We start from the raw sequence: 18,143 nt of genomic DNA, 5'->3' as shown, positions 1-18,143 counted from the left end.
TAGATGAACTTCATGATCACTTTAGAATTGCATTTCTACTGTATACTTTTTTTAACTTTATGTCAGAGGAAAGACTGACTCACACACAAAAAGGGTGTGTCCTTGTTCAACACTTTGACGGTAATGAAAATTTCATCTAACATTCAAGAAACATTTATTAAAGACCAATAAACCAACTCTTGTGACATTGGAGTGGATCCTGCTTTTTAAATTGGCTGGATGTAGGGGAGTTGGGTAGTAAAGGGATATACGTTTTTAGTGCTGTCTGTAAGCATTACAAGGATTTGTTACCTATATCACAGAATGAATAGCAACTTTTTACAAATTAAAAATTTTGTATTAAAACTACGATCTAAATAGAAAGTTAGGTTAGAAAATATTTCATGACACAGCACTGTAAATCAATTATTCTTGAATAAATTTTTTTTAATTTGATGAAATGGTGTTCAATACTATGTTGGGGCTTATTTAAGTGATAGTAAAGATGAAACCAATTTATATCAAGAATATGCTCCGTAGTAGTTTTGCAGCGTGCAAAGAACCTGTTATTCTTTGAGTGCCCTGAAATTGCCAAACTGTGTGATGTGTGGGTACTCAACCTTCCAGAGAAAACAACAGGTTTTGAGTTGGGCTCTGTTTGTTATTGTGGGTTGCTATAATATGGTCAGGCTTAATAATTAAAATAGTTGTTTCTTCATTTTCTTCTGCTGTTTGAAACAGCAGTGCCCAATAGAACTTTCTTTGATGAAGAGAATATTCCGCATCTGCATTGTTCAATATGGTAATAATTAGCTATTGTGGCCCTTGAGCACTTGAAATATGGCTAGTGTAACTGACGAACTGACTTTTAACTTTTAATTCACTTTAACGAATTATTCAGTAGCCTTTTGGAGAGAGTGGCTTCCACATTGGGTAGTGCAGCGTTGGAACCTGGCAGGTGGCCTTTATTTTCATTAGGAAACAGCTGACCTACAGGAAAAGTCAAGTCAATCATATGGGAGTAGAAAACAATTTAATTTGATGTATTTTTGAAAAATGTCATATCAAATGTTATGATCTAATACTTAAATTCAAGAGCATATAGTATAGAGAGAATCTTTAAATTTCCATCCATTTTATTGTATGTCCAATTGAGGGAGAGAAGTGAAAAGAAATGGAGAGAAAGTTGATGGTAAGGCAAAGAGGGATACTGTCGGGCAAAATAAAACCTTATGAAGATGTACAAGAAACACATAAAAGAGAAACATTTAGGAGATTCTTTGTGTAATAGCAACTATGACAAGAATGCTGATGTTGGAAAGGAGGGTTTCCTTACCCTCCCCTCCAGTTTCCAGACTGTAAAAATTGTTTTGCACTTGCTTTGGTCAGTCTCTTGGCCTTTTGGGTTCATTCTTTTCTCTGTTTTCTCTTTTCAGGCCCTCTGCCTGAGCACAACCAGGTTTGCTATAAATAATGCCTTGCACACTTTCTCCCAGGAACTTGTATCTGCAATAATAGTTAGAATTCCAGGCTCTGTTAAAGAGGTGAAAAATGATAGGAAATATGGGGGACATATTTTCTGCAGGCAACAGTCACTTGTGACATGTCTGCTGTAAGACACTATGCCAAATGCTTTGCCTTGTTTTCTTATCATGGTGCAATATATATGACCTAAAAGTTACCATTTTAGCCTTTTTTAAGTGTACATTTCATTTCATTGGAATTAAGTACATTCACAGTTGTATAACCTCACCACCATTTATTTCCAAAAGTTTTTCATCATCCCAAACAGAAATTGTTTTCCCTGTACCCGCCCCCCCACCAGGAACCTATCTCTATGAATTTGCCTGTTCTAAGTACCTCATATAGGTAGAATCACATGATATTTGTCCTTTTATATGTCTGGCTTATCTCACTTAGCATAATATTTTCAGGATTCATCTTTGTTGTAGAATTTTCAGAATTTTATTCCATTTTAGAGCTGAATAATATTCCATTGTATGGATATACCACATTTTTTTAATCCATTCAACTTGGGCTGTGCATTTTTTTTCTTTTTTTTTAATTAAAATATAGTTGATTTACAGTCTTGTACCAATTTCTGCTGTACAGCAAAGTGACCTGTTCATACATATATATATATATATATATATATATATATACACACACACACACATTCCTTTTCTTATATTATTTTCCATCATAGTCTGTCCCAAGAGATTGGACATAGTTCCCTGTCCTATATAGTAAGACCTCGTTGTTTATCCATTCTAAATATGTTCATTTGCACCTACTAATGCCAAACTCCCAGACCATCCTTCTCCCTCCTCCCTTCCGCTTGGCAACTACAAGTCTGTTCTCTAAGTATGTGAGTCTCTTTCTGTTCTGTCAATAGGTTCATTTGTGCCATATTTTAGATTCTACATATAAGTGATATGGTATTTTTCTCTTCTGACTTCATTTAATATGATTATAGTTATGCATCCATGTTGCTACAAATGGCATTATTTTGTTCTTTTTTATAGCTGAGTAGTAGTCCATTGTATATATGTACCACATCTTTTTGTTTTAATAAATTTTATTGGAGTATAGTTGTTCTACAAAATTGTGTTCATTTCAGGTGTACAACAAAGTAAATCAGTTATACACATATCCATTCCTTTTCAGATTCTTTTCCCATGTAGGTGATACACAGTATTGAATATTTTACCCTGTGCTATACTGATATGTCCTTGTTACCTATCTATTTTATATACACTAGTGTGTATATGTAAATCCCAACCCCCTAAGTTATCCGTCCCCCTGCCCATGTTTTTTTTTTTTTTTTGGTAACCATGAATTTGGTTTCAAAATATTCGAGTCTGAAAAAAAAAAAGAAAGAAAAAAAAGAAGGAGTTCCCGTCATGGCGCAGTGGTTAATGAATCAGACTAGGAACCATGAGGTTGCAGGTTCGATCCCTGGCCTTGCTCAGTGGGTTAAGGACCCGGCGTTGCCGTGAGCTGTGGTGTAGGTTGCAGACGCAGCTCGGATCCCGCGTTGCTTTGGCTCTGGCGTAGGCGAGTTGCTACAGCTCCGATTCAACCCCTAGCCTGGGAACCTCCATATGCCGCTGGAGCGGCCCTAGAAATGGCAAAAAAAAAAAAAAAAAAAAAAAAAAAAAAAACAAGAAAAAATATTCGAGTCTGTTTCTGTTTTGTAAGTTCTTTTGTATAATTTTTATTAGATTCCACATATTAGTGACCTTATATGATGTTTGCCCCTTTCTCTGTCTTACTTAGTATGATAATTTCTAGGTCCATCCTTGTTGCTGCAGATGGCATTATTTCATTCTTTTCCTCAGCTGAGTAATATTCCATTGTGTATATGTACCACATCTTCTTCATCCATTCCTCTATGTATGGACATTTAGATTGCTTCCATGTCTTGGCTATTGTAAATAGTGTCAACAGTGAACACTGGGGTGCGTGTGTTCTTTCAAATTATGGTTTTCTCTGGATAGAGGCCCAGGAGTGGGATTGCTGCATCACGTTGTAGTCCTATATTTAGTTTTTTACAGAACCTCCATGCTATTCTCCACAGGGGTTGTACCAGCTTACGTTCCCGTCAACAGTGGAACCAAGGTTCCCTTTTCCCCACAACCTCTCCAGCGTTTATTGTTTGTAGACTTTTCAAAATGGCAATTCATCCAGTGAGGTGATACCTCGTTGTAGTTTTGATTTGCATTTCTCTAATAACGATGTTGAGCATCTTTTCATGTGCTTTTTGGCCGTCTCTACCACACCTTCTTAATCCACCTGTTGATAGACATTTAGGTTGTTTCCATGTCTTGGATGTTGTGATGTATATTATTCTTAACAATCCACCTAGTTCCCTTTAAACTGTGCTTGCCTACAGCCCTTCCCCAAAATGCCCCAGCTTGCAACACTTCTCAGAGGTTATGATCCAAGAGAAAAGAGTTGGAGTCTCTGTATCCTGCTATTGAAAGATCGCACACTCTTATTCTGGCAAACAAACTTCCTCCACACTCTACTATTAACTTCATTTACTTAACAAAAAATTTAGTGCCTGTTTTACTCCAGTCTTGGGTGAACAAAGGACCAGCCCTGGTTCACATTTTATGCGGCCCCTTTATCCCGTATCCTGTGGGAACTCAACTGGTTGCTCGGGCTTCGAGTTCAGCTTCTAAGCTACTTTTTATTCACAACTTTGAAAGATCCTGATACTGATACAACTATACAGCAAAGCCACTAGGAACCCTTAGTTACATTTCTAACTGGAGCAAAAACTTCACTCCATGTAGAGTCTCAGCCCCCTACCTGACCAGTTGCGCGTGTATTACACAAGTACCAGACTGCCTGATTTAAAGCAGGACAAAGCAATTCATTGTAACCCAGCTCTATGTTGTTTTAGAATGTTAGTCAAAATCTGGCTTAAATAGTTATTGAAGTTCGGTAAGGTTGGAAGTTGTTAACTTCATATGGTACTTGATGTAGTAAATGTTATAATAAACAGTAAAATGTTTCTGTTTTAAAAACAAACCATTCCTTTAAAAAAGGAGTAATGTCAAAGTTCCCATCGTGGCTCAGTGGTTAATGAATCCGACTAGGAACCATGAGGTTGCGGGTTCTATCCCTGGCCTTGCTCAGTGGGTTAAGAATCCGCCATTGCCTTGAGCTGTGGTGTAGGTCGCAGTCTCGGCTCGGAGCCCGTGTGGCTGTGGCTGTGGTGTAGGCTGGTGGCTACAGCTCTGATTGGACCCCTAGCCTGGGAGCCTCCATATGCCATGGGAGCGGCCCAAGAAAATGGCAAAAAGACAAAAAAATAAAAAATAAAAAAGGAGTAATGTAAAACCAACCTCGTAAAGACTTGCTAAGCTCTTGTCAGGCCTTAACTCATTTCATCCTTATGACAACCTTCTGATACACATGCAACTATTGTCTTCATTTCTCGTGAAAGCCACGGGAGTATAAAGAGGTTAAATCATCTTAAGCTGATTGCTATAAAAGGTCAGAATCTAAATTCAAGTGCAAGTCTCTTAAAAGTGTGGGTCTCTTACAACTCAAGTACTTTAACACAAGATTATCGGTTGATTTCAGTCAGACAAATTTCTCTAGTTCTATGGATAAATTAGGCATTAAGTAAATATTTGAGTCACAAAGAAAAGGATGCTGTTAAAATCTCTCAAAATCTTATATGACGATCTGATTTTTTTTTTTTAGACCTGTTTAGAGTGTGGTGGTTTATAATTTGTAACAAAATTGTATAAGTTGTTTAAATTAATCTGGTGTGTTTACAGGTGGTCGCGGTGTATGGAACTTTATCTGATTTGCTTTCTGTGGCCAGCAATAAACTCGGCATAAAAGCCACCAGTGTGTATAATGGAAAAGGTGGACTGATTGATGATATTGCTTTGATCAGGTAACCTTCACCTTTTTATGAGCTGTCTACAGTGTGCCCTCAGCTTCTTAGTACTATGCTGTTTCCCTTAAGCAGTAGTTTAATAACACTGTTCAGAATACAGGATTTTGGCAAATGATTGTCTACACTTTGCTCTTTGGAATTTAAGTAATTTGGACTTAGAGTTCATTGATGAGTTAGAAAACCCTGAGTACGTTCCAGTATACTCATATCTTTCTACAGGGTTCATATATTTCTATGAGGAATCTCTTTACATTATAATAAGACATACATTTTTAATACTAGAAATCTAACTGATCTCTTTAATTTGAAATGCTATTGCTTATTCAGTTTACTTCCTAAGAATGTTCTGAATTTTGTACCATTACGGACACCTACTTTGGGGAAAACTTGCTAAATAAGATAGAATTTTAAGCAGAGTTAACTCACCAGTCAACCCCACGGTAATGGTTTTGGTTTGTTTGTTGGTTTTGTTTTTTAAATATCCAGTTGTATTTTATAACCAGTATCCACTTCACCTCATTCCATCCTCAGGGGAATCAGAATTTTGAAGCAGGAAGGAGATTAAAGGAGAAGATGGAATGGGAACACAAATTAAGTACTGACCCTGCCAGTTATGTTGTATTTACTTTGCCCAAGTTACCTCACTTATTTGGCAAAACATGGGCTTTTTAAAATTGATGGTGTGAAGATAATGATGTTCTAAGTTACAGCAGTATACAGAGTTTAATTTTCGTTTAAACCCAGGTCAGAATGACCTTTCAGTATAATATACTGCCTTTGAAGTTAATCATTTCTAGTCCCTTTATTTTATTTTTTTATTTTATGGCCACACCTGCGGCATATGAAAGTTCCCAGGCCAGGGATTGAATCCGAGCCATAGCTGAGACCTGTATTGCAGCTGCATCAATGCCAGATCCTTGTAACCCACTGTGCCAGGCTGAGGATCAAACCCATGCCTCTGCATAGACTCAAACTGCTACAGTAGGGTTCTTAACTCACTGTGCCACAGCGGGAACTCCCCCCTTCGTTTTATAAATGAAGCAACTAAACATCTGAGAAGTTAAGTAGTTAAATGAGTTACCCATGTATTATGGTGAGTAGTTGATTTTTGTTAATGAGAGGAAAACAAATTTTCATACTAGTCTTAAAAAGATAACAGGCATGTCGAACAAGTAGGAAAGATTATAGACTTAAAAGATAGAGATATTAAATCCAAATAAATTAGGAGAATTTCTTAGTTTTTTAGTATCTATCTCCCAGCTTCTTTAGGTTTCTATGGATAAGTGTCACATTATTGAATGATTTATATCAACCTAAATTTCTCCTTAGCAAACACAGACTCTGCTTCCAAGAAAAATTCCATATGTTCCTGTGATATCTCAGAAATATAATTTATAGGGAGTTCCCGTTGTGCAGCGGAAATGAATCCAACTAGTATCCATGAGGATGTGGGTTCCATCCCTGGCCTCACTCAGTGGGTTAAGATCCAGCGCTGCCATGAACTGTGGTGCAGGTTGCAGGTGCAGTTTGGATCCCATGTTGCTGTGGCTGTATTGTAGGCCAGCAGCTGCGGCCCTGATTCAACCCCTAGCCTGGGAACTTCCATGTGCCATGGTGCAGCCCAAAAAATTTTTTAAAAAATTATATTCTTATAGAAATAAAAGTTTCTGCAACATAGTTCGTAATTGAAAATGGTCATAACTGAAGCCTCTGAACTATAAAAATATCTACCTGTTTAGAGAGCAAGCTGGTGGTTGTCATAGGGATGGGGATTGAGGGGTTGAGTGAAATAGGTGAAGGGGATTAAGAGATACAAACTTGCAGTTATAAAATAGATAAGCCCTAGGAATGAAATATGCAGCACAAAGAATATAGTCAACAATTCTCTAATAATTTTGTATAGTGACAGATGGTTACTAAACTTACCATGGTGATTGTTTTATGTATTTGATTGTCAAATCACTGTTGTACACTTGAAACTAATAATATTGTGTGTCAACTACAATTTTAAAAAGCTAGGACAAGGAGTTCCCGTCGTGGCGCAGTGGTTGACGAATCCGACTAGGAACCATGAGGTTGCGGGTTCGGTCCCTGCCCTTGCTCAGTGGGTTAACGATCCGGCGTTGCCGTGAGCTGCGGTGTAGGTTGCAGACGCGGCTCGGATCCTGCGTTGCTGTGGCTCTGGCGTAGGCCGCTGGCTACAGCTCCGATTGGACCCCTAGCCTGGGAACCTCCATATGCCACAGGAGCGGCCCAAAGAAATAGCAAAAAGACAAAAAAAAAAAAAAAAAAGCTAGGACAAGAAATATTATATCTATGCGTTTGATAATTTGTGGTTCACAGTATAATCTCTGATCACTTATATCACTGATGGAGTAGGCTGGGCAAGGGAGGAGGATATACACTGATGATCCAGATTTTTGGGTTATGTGCAATCATTTACATTTAGGGGTTTGGTGGATATAGTGGGTAAGTGTTTGTAGGCAAAGTTACTTCCAATTATAGTCTTCGTAGATTTAATATGAAAATTTACTTTCATTTCCAAACCGCAAAGCAACTGATGATTTGGGAGAAACCCCTAATAATTCATTTAGGGTCACACAAATAAAGTGAAAAAAGAATAGTTGGCTCTAGCTTTGACCATATCCTTTGAGCATAATAGTATATTCTTCAGTTGATGAGAAAGCTGAATTCACATAATTTGTTTTGTTTTGTTTTTTCCATTTCAAAAGTACTTTCATGTGCAGGATCTTATTTGAATTTAAATCCAGGGACAGTTAAGTCAGGGGGTTAAGCACTTTGAATTTTATAATCATCATAGAGACCTACTTTGGTAAAAACTTGCTAAATAAAATAGAACATTAAGTAGTTAGCTCATTGGTGAACCACAATAGTGATTTTCGGTTTGGGTGGTTTTTTTTTTTCTTGGATTGGTTTAGTTTGGTTTTGGTTTTTAAATATCCTAGGCAGAGTCATCTCTCTCTTTTTTTTTTTTTTTTTCGTCTTCTGTCTTTTTTTTAGGGCCACACCAGCGGCATATGGACATTCCAAGGCTAGGGGTCCAATCAGAGCTGTTGCCACCGGCCTGTGCCAGAGCCACAGCAACACGGGATCCGAGCCGCGTCTGCAACCTACACCACAGCTCACGGCAACACCGGATCCTTAATCCACTGAGCAAGGCCAGGGATTGAACCCGCAACCTCATGGTTCCTAGTTTGATTCGTTTCCACTGCGCCACGATGGGAACTCCAGAGTTGTCTCTTTAAAACAAGAGTCTAGTTCACTTTATTCCATTCTCATAGGAAAATAGAATTGTGGAGTAGGAAGAGGCTTAAATGACTTGGGTTTAAATATAAAGCACCAGAAACTTAGTCAACTTCTTTGTGATATAGATTGATAGAAAAACCTAGCTTCTGCGTTATTCTAAGGAACAGTTCCCCTGGTCAACAGATAATTAATGTGATTTCTGGATTTTGATGGTGGCTTTTTAAATTTTGATTTCCCCAGGGATGATGATGTTTTGTTTGTGTGTGAAGGAGAACCATTTATTGGTAAGTGACTTCCTTAAAAGCCAATTTTGTCTCCTGAAATAAAAAGAAATGAAATGGCAAATATTTTACAGAACTTTACTAAGCTTAACATTAAAAAGTATCTGTGGCAGTGTTCAGTTCCTCATACCTTCTGTGATTCTGCATTGGGGGGGGTATGAACGTAAATTTTTAATTTTAATTACGTGATCATATTTTAGTATGGTTACCTCATCTTTCACATGCTTTTAAGATGCTCTGGATGTGCACATATTCATTAATTATGTTATAATAGGGTAGTTTTGGTTTCAGAGCAGTAACTATTTTGTTTTGAAATTTTCTCTTTGATAGTTGTTAAAAAATCTAAGTGTTATGTTAATATATTTTTAAGCCTGTGTTGCTTGCAGAAGTAATGCTTGACAGTCATTCAGAGGAGTCAGATCAGTCAAAAATTACTTGAGTGGGAGTTCCCTTGTGGTGCAATGGGTTAAGGATCTGGCTTTGTCATTGCAGCAGCTCAGGTCTCTGCTGTGGCGCACGTTCAATCCCTGGCCGGGGGAACTTCTGCATGCTGCTGGTTTGGTCAAAAAAAAAAAAGAAAAAGACTTGGTATCACCCTCACACACATGCACATATATACACACTACCCTTTTATTTCAAAGAAACCTTGTGCAGTATATCTCTCGAAAGAGCCTGAGGCTTAAGTAAGGTCACTGTTCTTAAAGGAGTATTTACTATACTTAGTTCCATACAATCTCACCCTGAATATTTAAGCATTTTTAAAAGCCATTACAATAATTCTCTTTGGTGAGTGGAAGTAGTTTTCAGGATCATCACACAGGAGTTGCTGACTTGACTCTGCCTTAAGAGTGTGAGCGAAAATTTTTTCTCTTCTTATCTTTTAGCCTAACAAGAGTGGTTAGCAGGCAGTGGCCAGTTAATTGTTTCATTGCATACATAAAACAAAATAAAAAAGCAGTTGACCAGTGTTTTTATTTTATTGTTACGAACTTTTGGAGTTAAAAATATTTGGTATGTTTTCATTCTCTGCCTTTATTGATACTTAGATTATTTTACTTTTGACCAGTGGAGATCCAACCTCATCATTGGAAGTAACAAAGTGTGATCTTACACTTCTCTTGTCCTAAACCCAGATCAGTAGTTTTTTTTCCTGGAAGCCTTGATTTCTTATAGTGAAAAATGCCATTTCAAGACACAGACTCGAGTGCTAGGGAGGCTCAGGGCTACTGGTTTCATCACCATTGCTAGGCTTTTTGCTGGACTGAGTTGGAAATACATAGCTTGACATAAAATTATATATTTAAAGTTTTATGTCATATATAACATAAATATCTCATGGATTCATACTATGATTTATAATTAGAATTATACAATTTTTGTTTAACTTCTTCTGTGTTACATCTATGTCTCCTTTCTTGCATATCAATAATCCTGGTTTCCAGGAACTTGAGTGATGGGATTATTACATCACATAATTACTCATTTCTTTCATCCTGCACAAAGTACACGTAAAAGTTTTAGTAACAGTCCCGATTCTTTGAATACCAATAGGACTGCTAAAGACAAACATTTTTTTTAATATGTTCATTCCTTTCTTTCCTTACTTAAAAAATAATTTTATTGTTTCTCCATTGTCAGAATATTATTATTATATACTGTACACATACACACCCCCCATTATCAACTATACTCTCCTCCTTAAAACCACCATTTAGTTTTACTCCTCCAGTCCTTATGTTGATCCCTCCAGTGGTTGTCCGAAACTTGTTCTCTGGTAGATTCTTTACCAAGAACTTGTGAGAACTATGTTCATGACATTTTGCCTTTGGCTTCTATGCTTGAAAGTCTGGCTGGTCATAAAATCATGTCAAAACTGAACAAATTTGCAAACTTGGATGTGTGGTTCTTTGTATACCAATTATACATCAGTTAAGTTGCTTTAAAAAAATCCCTGGTTCACGTTAGTTTTCTTTAAATATCTTAAGTATTACTCCATTTTCTTTTGGCATAGAGTGTTGGTGTTGAAACAAATCTGATCTTTCATAAGTGATTATTTTTCCTGGGTCACCAGAAGGATTATTCTCTTTATTTATTTATTTTTTGTCCTTTGCCTTTTTTTTAGGGCTGCACCGTTGGCATATGGAAGTTCCCGGGCTAGGCGTTCAGTCAGAGCTGTAGCCACTGGCCTATGCCACAGCCAAGGCAATGCGGGATCCAAGCCACATCTGTGACCTACACCACAGCTCACGGCAATGCCGGATCCTTAACCCACTGAGCAAGGCCAGGGATCGAACCCACAACCTCATGGTTCCTAGTCAGATTCGTTTCCGCTGTGCCATGATGGGAACTCATTCTCTTTTAAAGTACAGTAATTTTAGTAAACTCTTTCCAAGTGTTTTAGATTGTTCTGGGCTGATTCTCTCAGATATGTGGTGGGCCCTTTCAATATGTAGTTTTATATTTTTAATTTCAAAAAATTTTCTTGAATTTTATCTGTTTACTTTGTCATCATGCTTTGATTTCTTTCAGGGCTTCTATTGTATATATATTGGCTCTTCTGCACTTATCTTTCATATTGAAATCCTCTGTTAACTACTTTTCATCTCTTTCTTCATTTCTTTTTGATTTTTAAAACTTTTCTCTTTTCATCTTTTATTTTCCTTAAGGCATTATCTGTTGTGTTCTTTCATTTCTGTGTTTCTTCTAGTTTAATCTTCATTTCTGAAAGAGTTTTGCTTTGTATTTCTAACCCTCCCCTGAGTTCTCTTGTCTCATTTCTGAATTTTATGATTCTGGTTTATGTTTTTGTTCTTTGATATCTTGTATTATTTACTTCTTTTAGCATGTTTGGAATATTATAGTTTCCTTATTTTGTGGTCACTTCCTTCTGGCACATTTTCACTGTCTATAGGGATGTAATTCTTCCTGTTCTTTTAATAATTTTGTGTGGAATTTTCTATTGCTCACTTTGGCATGAAATTAGTTTTCCTTAACTTGAGAAGGGAAGGTGGACTTAGAAAAGTTTTTCTAATTTCATGGCTCTAGATTTCCCTTTTCTGTTGTATCTATGAAATATTTAAAAGTATGGAAGTTGCCTTCAGATATATTTTGGTTCTGTTAGACCTTTTTGACATTTTTTTATCTGGACTTCTTTTTCTTTTTTCTCTGTTTTTTCTGTTCTGTTCAACTTGGATTCTTTTCCCAACATCTTATTCTCAGTTTGGGGCGTTGTCCTAGATGGCAGTTTTAGCTGATGGGTTTTGAGAGTACATTTCCAGCCTCTTCGCATCTTACTGGAAACCACTTGAATCACCCACAGTTGGACTGAATATACCCCTTCCACTTTCGGTCTGCTGTTCTCAAGTAGATTTCCTCAGTTTTGAAGTATTTAAGGGTTGCCTCTATCAGCTTCTTCTGCCAAGGATGCTGGTGCCATGCTGCTCTTCCAGCTCTTGGTGTTGGTGGGATACCTGATCACCTGGTTTTGTTTTAGATACTATCTTGCTATCCTAGTAGCTTTGGCCTGCTTTTATATGTGTTTTTAATTTTAAAAAATTACACTGTCGCTGTCTTCCCGAAACCCCCAACTTAATGCTTTTGTTTTTGTTTTTTTCCTGCATGTCATGTCTAGATCCTCAGACAGATTCCAAACCACCTGAAGGGTTGTCAGGATCTCACACAGACTGGCTAACATTAAATGTTGGAGGGCGGTACTTTACAACTACACGGTAGGTTCACGTGCTTATGTGCATTGAGGGGGAACTAATGTTCTTTCTTTCAGTTTGCCTTCCTTCAATTCAAAATATCAAGATATTCTGCTATACTATGTGATTTGAAACCAATTTTTAGAAAGTTTTTTTGTTTGTTTGTTTTTTTTTTTAATAAGGAGTGGAAAAATGATTCACAAGTCATTCCAGAGGAAGCATAAAAAGCACGAATTTAGTGTTTTAGAATCTGCTTTTTAACTATTGAGTAATGCACATACAACACAAGTAAAAAATGAATGTTGAAATTCATAGGGACTGTGACTCGTTAAACTAAGGGATTAAAGAAAATGTAAATGTGCATTAGGAAAATCGTGATGCAGTAGCTTGCTAGAAGGATAGGTTAACCTTTAAGGACAACTAAACCAATATTTAAATCAAAGGAAGTGCCAGATTAGAAGGGGCTTTGATAAATGGCAACTTATTGCACATTTTTGTTTCCCAGCATCACTCCTCCCAGGTTATAGCATGCATCTTTTTGAGAAAGCAGCTGGGATCAAGTGTACTCTTGAATTAAATGTTTGTTTATAAAGACAAATGGAGAAATCAATTTTTTTCCCTGAATTCTTAGGAGCACTTTAGTGAATAAAGAACCCGACAGTATGCTGGCCCACATGTTTAAAGATAAAGGTGAGTGCACACATTGTTCTCATATTTTGTGTAACCTCTTTGGAGCTGTATTGACTTTATAATTCCTGTCCTTCTGTGCTTTTTAATGATATCAGTAATAATTTTTAAAAGACTAAAAACTTACTGTCATGTTACACAGTTTTCTTCTGTAATTTCTAACATTGTTTTTGGTTTACTGGGGGCTTTCTTCATTTTAATGGTCACACAGGTGTCTGGGGAAATAAGCAAGACCATAGAGGAGCTTTCTTAATTGACCGAAGTCCTGAGTACTTTGAACCCATCTTGAACTACCTGCGTCACGGACAACTAATTGTAAATGATGGTATTAATTTATTGGGTGAGTTTTCAATGTAATGCCTCACATTTTTGTAAGTTAAGGATTTGTATTTTCACTTGCTCATTAATGTTGCATATTTTCATAAAGTGAAAATATTTTTTTTCCATTTTTAACACTAAATGTTTTATATGTATATGATTATAGTTAAAGAGAGATAGTCTTTCAGGTATATATTTAACCCATACATTCTGATTTTTTTTTTAATTATACTTGATTTACAGTGTTGTGCCAGTTTCTATTGTATGGCAAAGTGACCCAGTCATACATATGTATATATTCTGTTTCTTATATTGTCTTCCTTCATGGTCTATCCCAAGAGATTGGATATAGTTTCCTGTACAGTACAGCAGGACCTCATTGCTTATCCATTCTAAATGTAATAATTTGCATCCGTTAACCCCAAACTCCCAACCATCCCTCTCCCGTCCCCCTCCCTCTTGGCAACCACAAGTCTGTTTATGTCTGGGAGTCTGTTTCTATTTTGTAGATAGATTGATTTGTGCCATATTTTAGATTCCACATATAAGGGATATCATATGGTATTTGTCTTTCAGGTTGATTTGTGCCATATGTTAGATTCCACATATAAGGGATATCATATGGTATTTGTCTTTCTCTTTCTTACTTCACTTAGTATGATAAGCCCTAGTTACATCCATGTTGCTGCAAATGGCATTACTTTGTTCTTTTTTATGGCTGACTAGTATTCCATTGTATATGTGTACCACATCTTCTTAAGCCATTCATCTGTCAATGGACATTTAGGTTGTTTCCATGTCTTGGCTATTGTAAATAGTGCTGCAGTGAACACAGGGGTGCATGTGTCTTTTTGCATTATAATTTTGTCTAGATATATCCCCAAGAATGGGATTACTGGATCATATGGTAGTTCTATATTTAATTTTCTGAGGAACCTTCATACTGTTTTCTATAGTGGTTGTACCAATTTACATTTCCACCAGCACTGTAGGAGGGTTCTCTTTTCTCCACACCCTTTCCAGCATTTGTTATTTGTAGACTTACTAATGACGGCTAGTCTAACTGATGTGAGGTTGTACCTCATTGTAGTTTTGATTTGCATTCTTCTAATAATTAGTGATGTTGAGTATTTTTTCCTGTGCTATCAGTATGTCTTCTTTGGAGAAATGTCTATTTAGGTCTTCTGGCCATTTTTTCAATTGGGTTCTTTTTTTGTTATTTAATTGTAGGAGTTGTTTGTATATTTTGGAGATTAAGTCCTTGTCCCTTGCAACTGTTTGCTCCCTTTCTATAGGTTTTTTTTTCATATTTTATGGTTTCTTTTGCTGTCCAAAATCTTGTATGTCTGATTAGGTCCCGTTTGTTTGTTTTTTTATTTCTATTACCTTGGGAGACTGACCTAAGAAAACATTTGTGCTATATGTCAGAGAAGGTTTTGCCTGTGTTCTCTTCTAGGAAGTTGATGTTGTCATGCCTTAGGTTTAATTCTTTAAGCCATTTTGAGTTTATTTTTGTGCACTATGTGAAGATATGTTCTAGTTTCATTGATTTACATGCACCTGTCCAGTTTTCCCAGCACCACTTGCTGAAGAGACTGTCTTTTTCCCATTTTTTATTCTTGCCTCCTTTGTCAAAGGTGTCTGAGTTTCTTTCTGGGATGTCTTTTCTGTTCCATTTATCTGTATGTATGTTTTTGTACAGTTCCACACTGTCTTGACTACTGTAGCTTTGTAATATTGTCTGAAATCTGGGAGAGTTATGCCTCCTGCTTTGTTTTTTTCCTTTAGGATTGCTCTGGCAATTCTGGGTCTTTTATGATTCCATATAAATTTTTGGATTATTTGTTCTAGTTCTGTGAAAATGTCATTGATAATTTGATAGAGATTGCGTAAAATCTGTAGATTGCTTTGGGTAGTGTGACCATTTTAACAATGTTAATTCTTCCAATCCAGGAGATTGGGATATCTTTCCACTTCTTTACGTCCTCTTTTATTTAATGTTTTATAGTTCTCAGCATAGAAAGCAGTCTTTCACCCTTGGTCAGGTTTGTTCCTAAGTATTTTGTTTTTTGGGGGTGCAGTTTTAAAAGGTATTTTTTTTATATTTTCTAATATTTCATTGTGAAATATACAAGAATGCAACCAATTTCTGAATGGTAATCTTGTATCCTGCTTCTTTGCTAAATTCATTTATCATATTGGGTAGTTTTTGTAGAGAACCGTTAGGTTTTCTATGTATAGTGTCATGTCATCTGCATAGAGTGACAATTTTACCTCTCACCTTCCAATTTGGATACCTTTTATTTATTTTGTTTGCCTGATTGCTGTGCCTAGGACTTCTAATCCTATGTTAAATAAAAGTGAGAGTGGGCATCCTTGTCTTGTTCCAGATTTTAGTGGGAAAGCTTTCAGCATTTCCCTGTTGAGTATTATATTGGCTATGGGTTTTTCATAAATGACTTTTATTATATTAAGATATGTTCCCTCTATACTCATTTGGTAAAAGTTCTTATCATGAGTGGATGTTGGATTTTTTTTTTTTTTTTTTTTTTTTTTTTTTTTTGCTTTTTAGGGCTGCACTTGCAGCATATGGAAGCTAGGGGTCAAATCGGAGCTACAGCTGCTGGCCTACACCACAGCCGCAGTAATGCAGGATCCAAGCCATGTCTGCGACCTGCACCACAGCTCACAACAATGCCAGATCCTTACCCCATTGAGCGAGGCCAGGGATCGAACACACAATCTCATGGTTCCTGGTCGGATTTGTTTCCACTGCACCATGATGAGAACTCTTGAATGTTGAATTTTGTCAAATACTTTTTCTACATCTGTTGAGATGATTGTGTGGTTTTTTAATTTTGTTAATGTGAGGTGGGACATTGATTTATTGCATATGTTGAACCATCCTTGTGAACTTGGGATGAATCCCACTTGGTCATGGTGTATGATCTCTTTTATAAGTTGTTGGATTCAGTTTGCTAAAATTTTGTTGAGATTCTTTACATCTATTTTCATCAAAGATATTGGCCTACAATTGTCTTTTTTGGTAGTATCTTTGGTTTTGGTATTAGGGTGATGGTGGCTTCATAGAGTGTCTTTGGGAGTGTTTTTCTTCTTCAATCTTTTGGAATAGTTTAAGAAGGATAGGTATGAGTTCTTTATATGTTTGGTAGAATTTGCCTGTGAAGCCATCTGGTCTTGGACTTTTGTTTGTAAGAGTTACTACTATTAAATATTCAATTTCATTTCTACTGATAGGTCTGTTCAAATGATCTATTTCTTCTTGATTCGGTTTTGTTGGGCTGTAGGTTTCTAGGAATTTGTCCATTTTTTCTAGGCTGTCAAATTTATTGGCACCTAATTGTTCTTAGTATTCTCTTACAGTTTTTTGCATTCCGCCATACTGGTTGAGATTTCTTCTTTTTCATTTCTTATTTTGTTCATTTGGGATCTCTCTCTGTTCTTTATGGTGAGTTTGGCCAGAGGTTTGTCGATTTTGTTTACCCTTTCAAAGAACCAGCTCTTGGTTTTATTGATTTTTTTTCTATTGCTTTTTTATCTCTATTTTTTAATTTCCTCTCTGATCTTTATGATTTCTTTACTTTGGCTGACTCCAGGTTTTGTTGTTCTTTTTCTAATTGTTTTAGGTGGTAGGTAAGGTTGTTGAATTGAGATTTTTCTTGTTTTTTGAGGAAGCCCCATATGGCTATGACTATCCTTCTAAGAACTGCTTTTGAAGCTCCTATAGATTTTGCATGGTTGCGTTTTCATTGTCCTTTGTCTCAGGGTATTTTTACATTTCCTTTTTGATTCCCTCATCGACCAGTTTTTCTTTAGTAGTATGTTGTTTAGTCTCCATGAAGTCAGTTTTTTTCCCCTTTCTTTTCCTGTGGTTGATTTCTAGTTTCATACCATTGTGGTCAAAGATGATGCTTGAAATAATTTCTTTTTTTTTTTATAATTTTTTTATTTTCCCACTGTACAGCAAGGGGGTCAGGTTATCCTTACATGTATACATTACAATTACATTTTTTCCCCCACCCTTTCTTCTGTTGCAACATGAGTATCTAGACAAAGTTCTCAATGCTATTCAGCAGGATCTCCTTGTAAATCTATTCTAAGTTGTGTCTGATAAGCCCAAGCTCCCGATCCCTCCCACTCCCTCCCCCTCCCATCAGGCAGCCACAAGTCTCTTCTCCAAGTCCATGATTTTCTTTTCTGAGGAGATGTTCATTTGTGCTGGTTAAATTCTTTGAGGTGAGTTTTGTGCCTCAGTATGTGGTTGGTCCTAGAGAATGTTCCATGTGCACTTGAAAAGAATGTTTATTTTGTTTTTTGAAAGTAATATCCTGAAAACATCAACTAAGTCTAACTGTTCTATTGTGTCATTTATGATCTCTATTGCCTTATTGATTCTCTGTATGGACAATCTGCCCATTGATGTGAGTAGTGTGTTAACGTTTCCTAATATTATTGTATTCCCAT

The 18,143-nt window shown here is 36.6% G+C and overlaps 1 protein-coding gene across 1 annotated transcript in view; it reads left to right on the top strand.

The window, feature by feature from the left end:
* Positions 1-18,143, top strand: part of KCTD9 (potassium channel tetramerization domain containing 9) — a 64,601-nt gene that overhangs the window by 6,695 nt on the left and 39,763 nt on the right. Inside the window, exons 2-6 of the mRNA XM_003132815.6 lie at positions 5,277-5,398; positions 8,909-8,952; positions 12,581-12,677; positions 13,285-13,343; positions 13,552-13,680. Coding sequence (XP_003132863.3) covers positions 5,277-5,398; positions 8,909-8,952; positions 12,581-12,677; positions 13,285-13,343; positions 13,552-13,680 — 451 coding nt within the window. The remainder of the gene's footprint in view (positions 1-5,276; positions 5,399-8,908; positions 8,953-12,580; positions 12,678-13,284; positions 13,344-13,551; positions 13,681-18,143) is intronic.

The sequence above is a fragment of the Sus scrofa genome, chromosome 14, assembly GCF_000003025.6.
Source record: "Sus scrofa isolate TJ Tabasco breed Duroc chromosome 14, Sscrofa11.1, whole genome shotgun sequence".
Taxonomy (NCBI): Eukaryota; Metazoa; Chordata; class Mammalia; order Artiodactyla; family Suidae; genus Sus; species Sus scrofa.
Note: the sequence above shows the minus strand (reverse complement) of the source record. Positions and strands in the feature narration are given on the sequence as shown.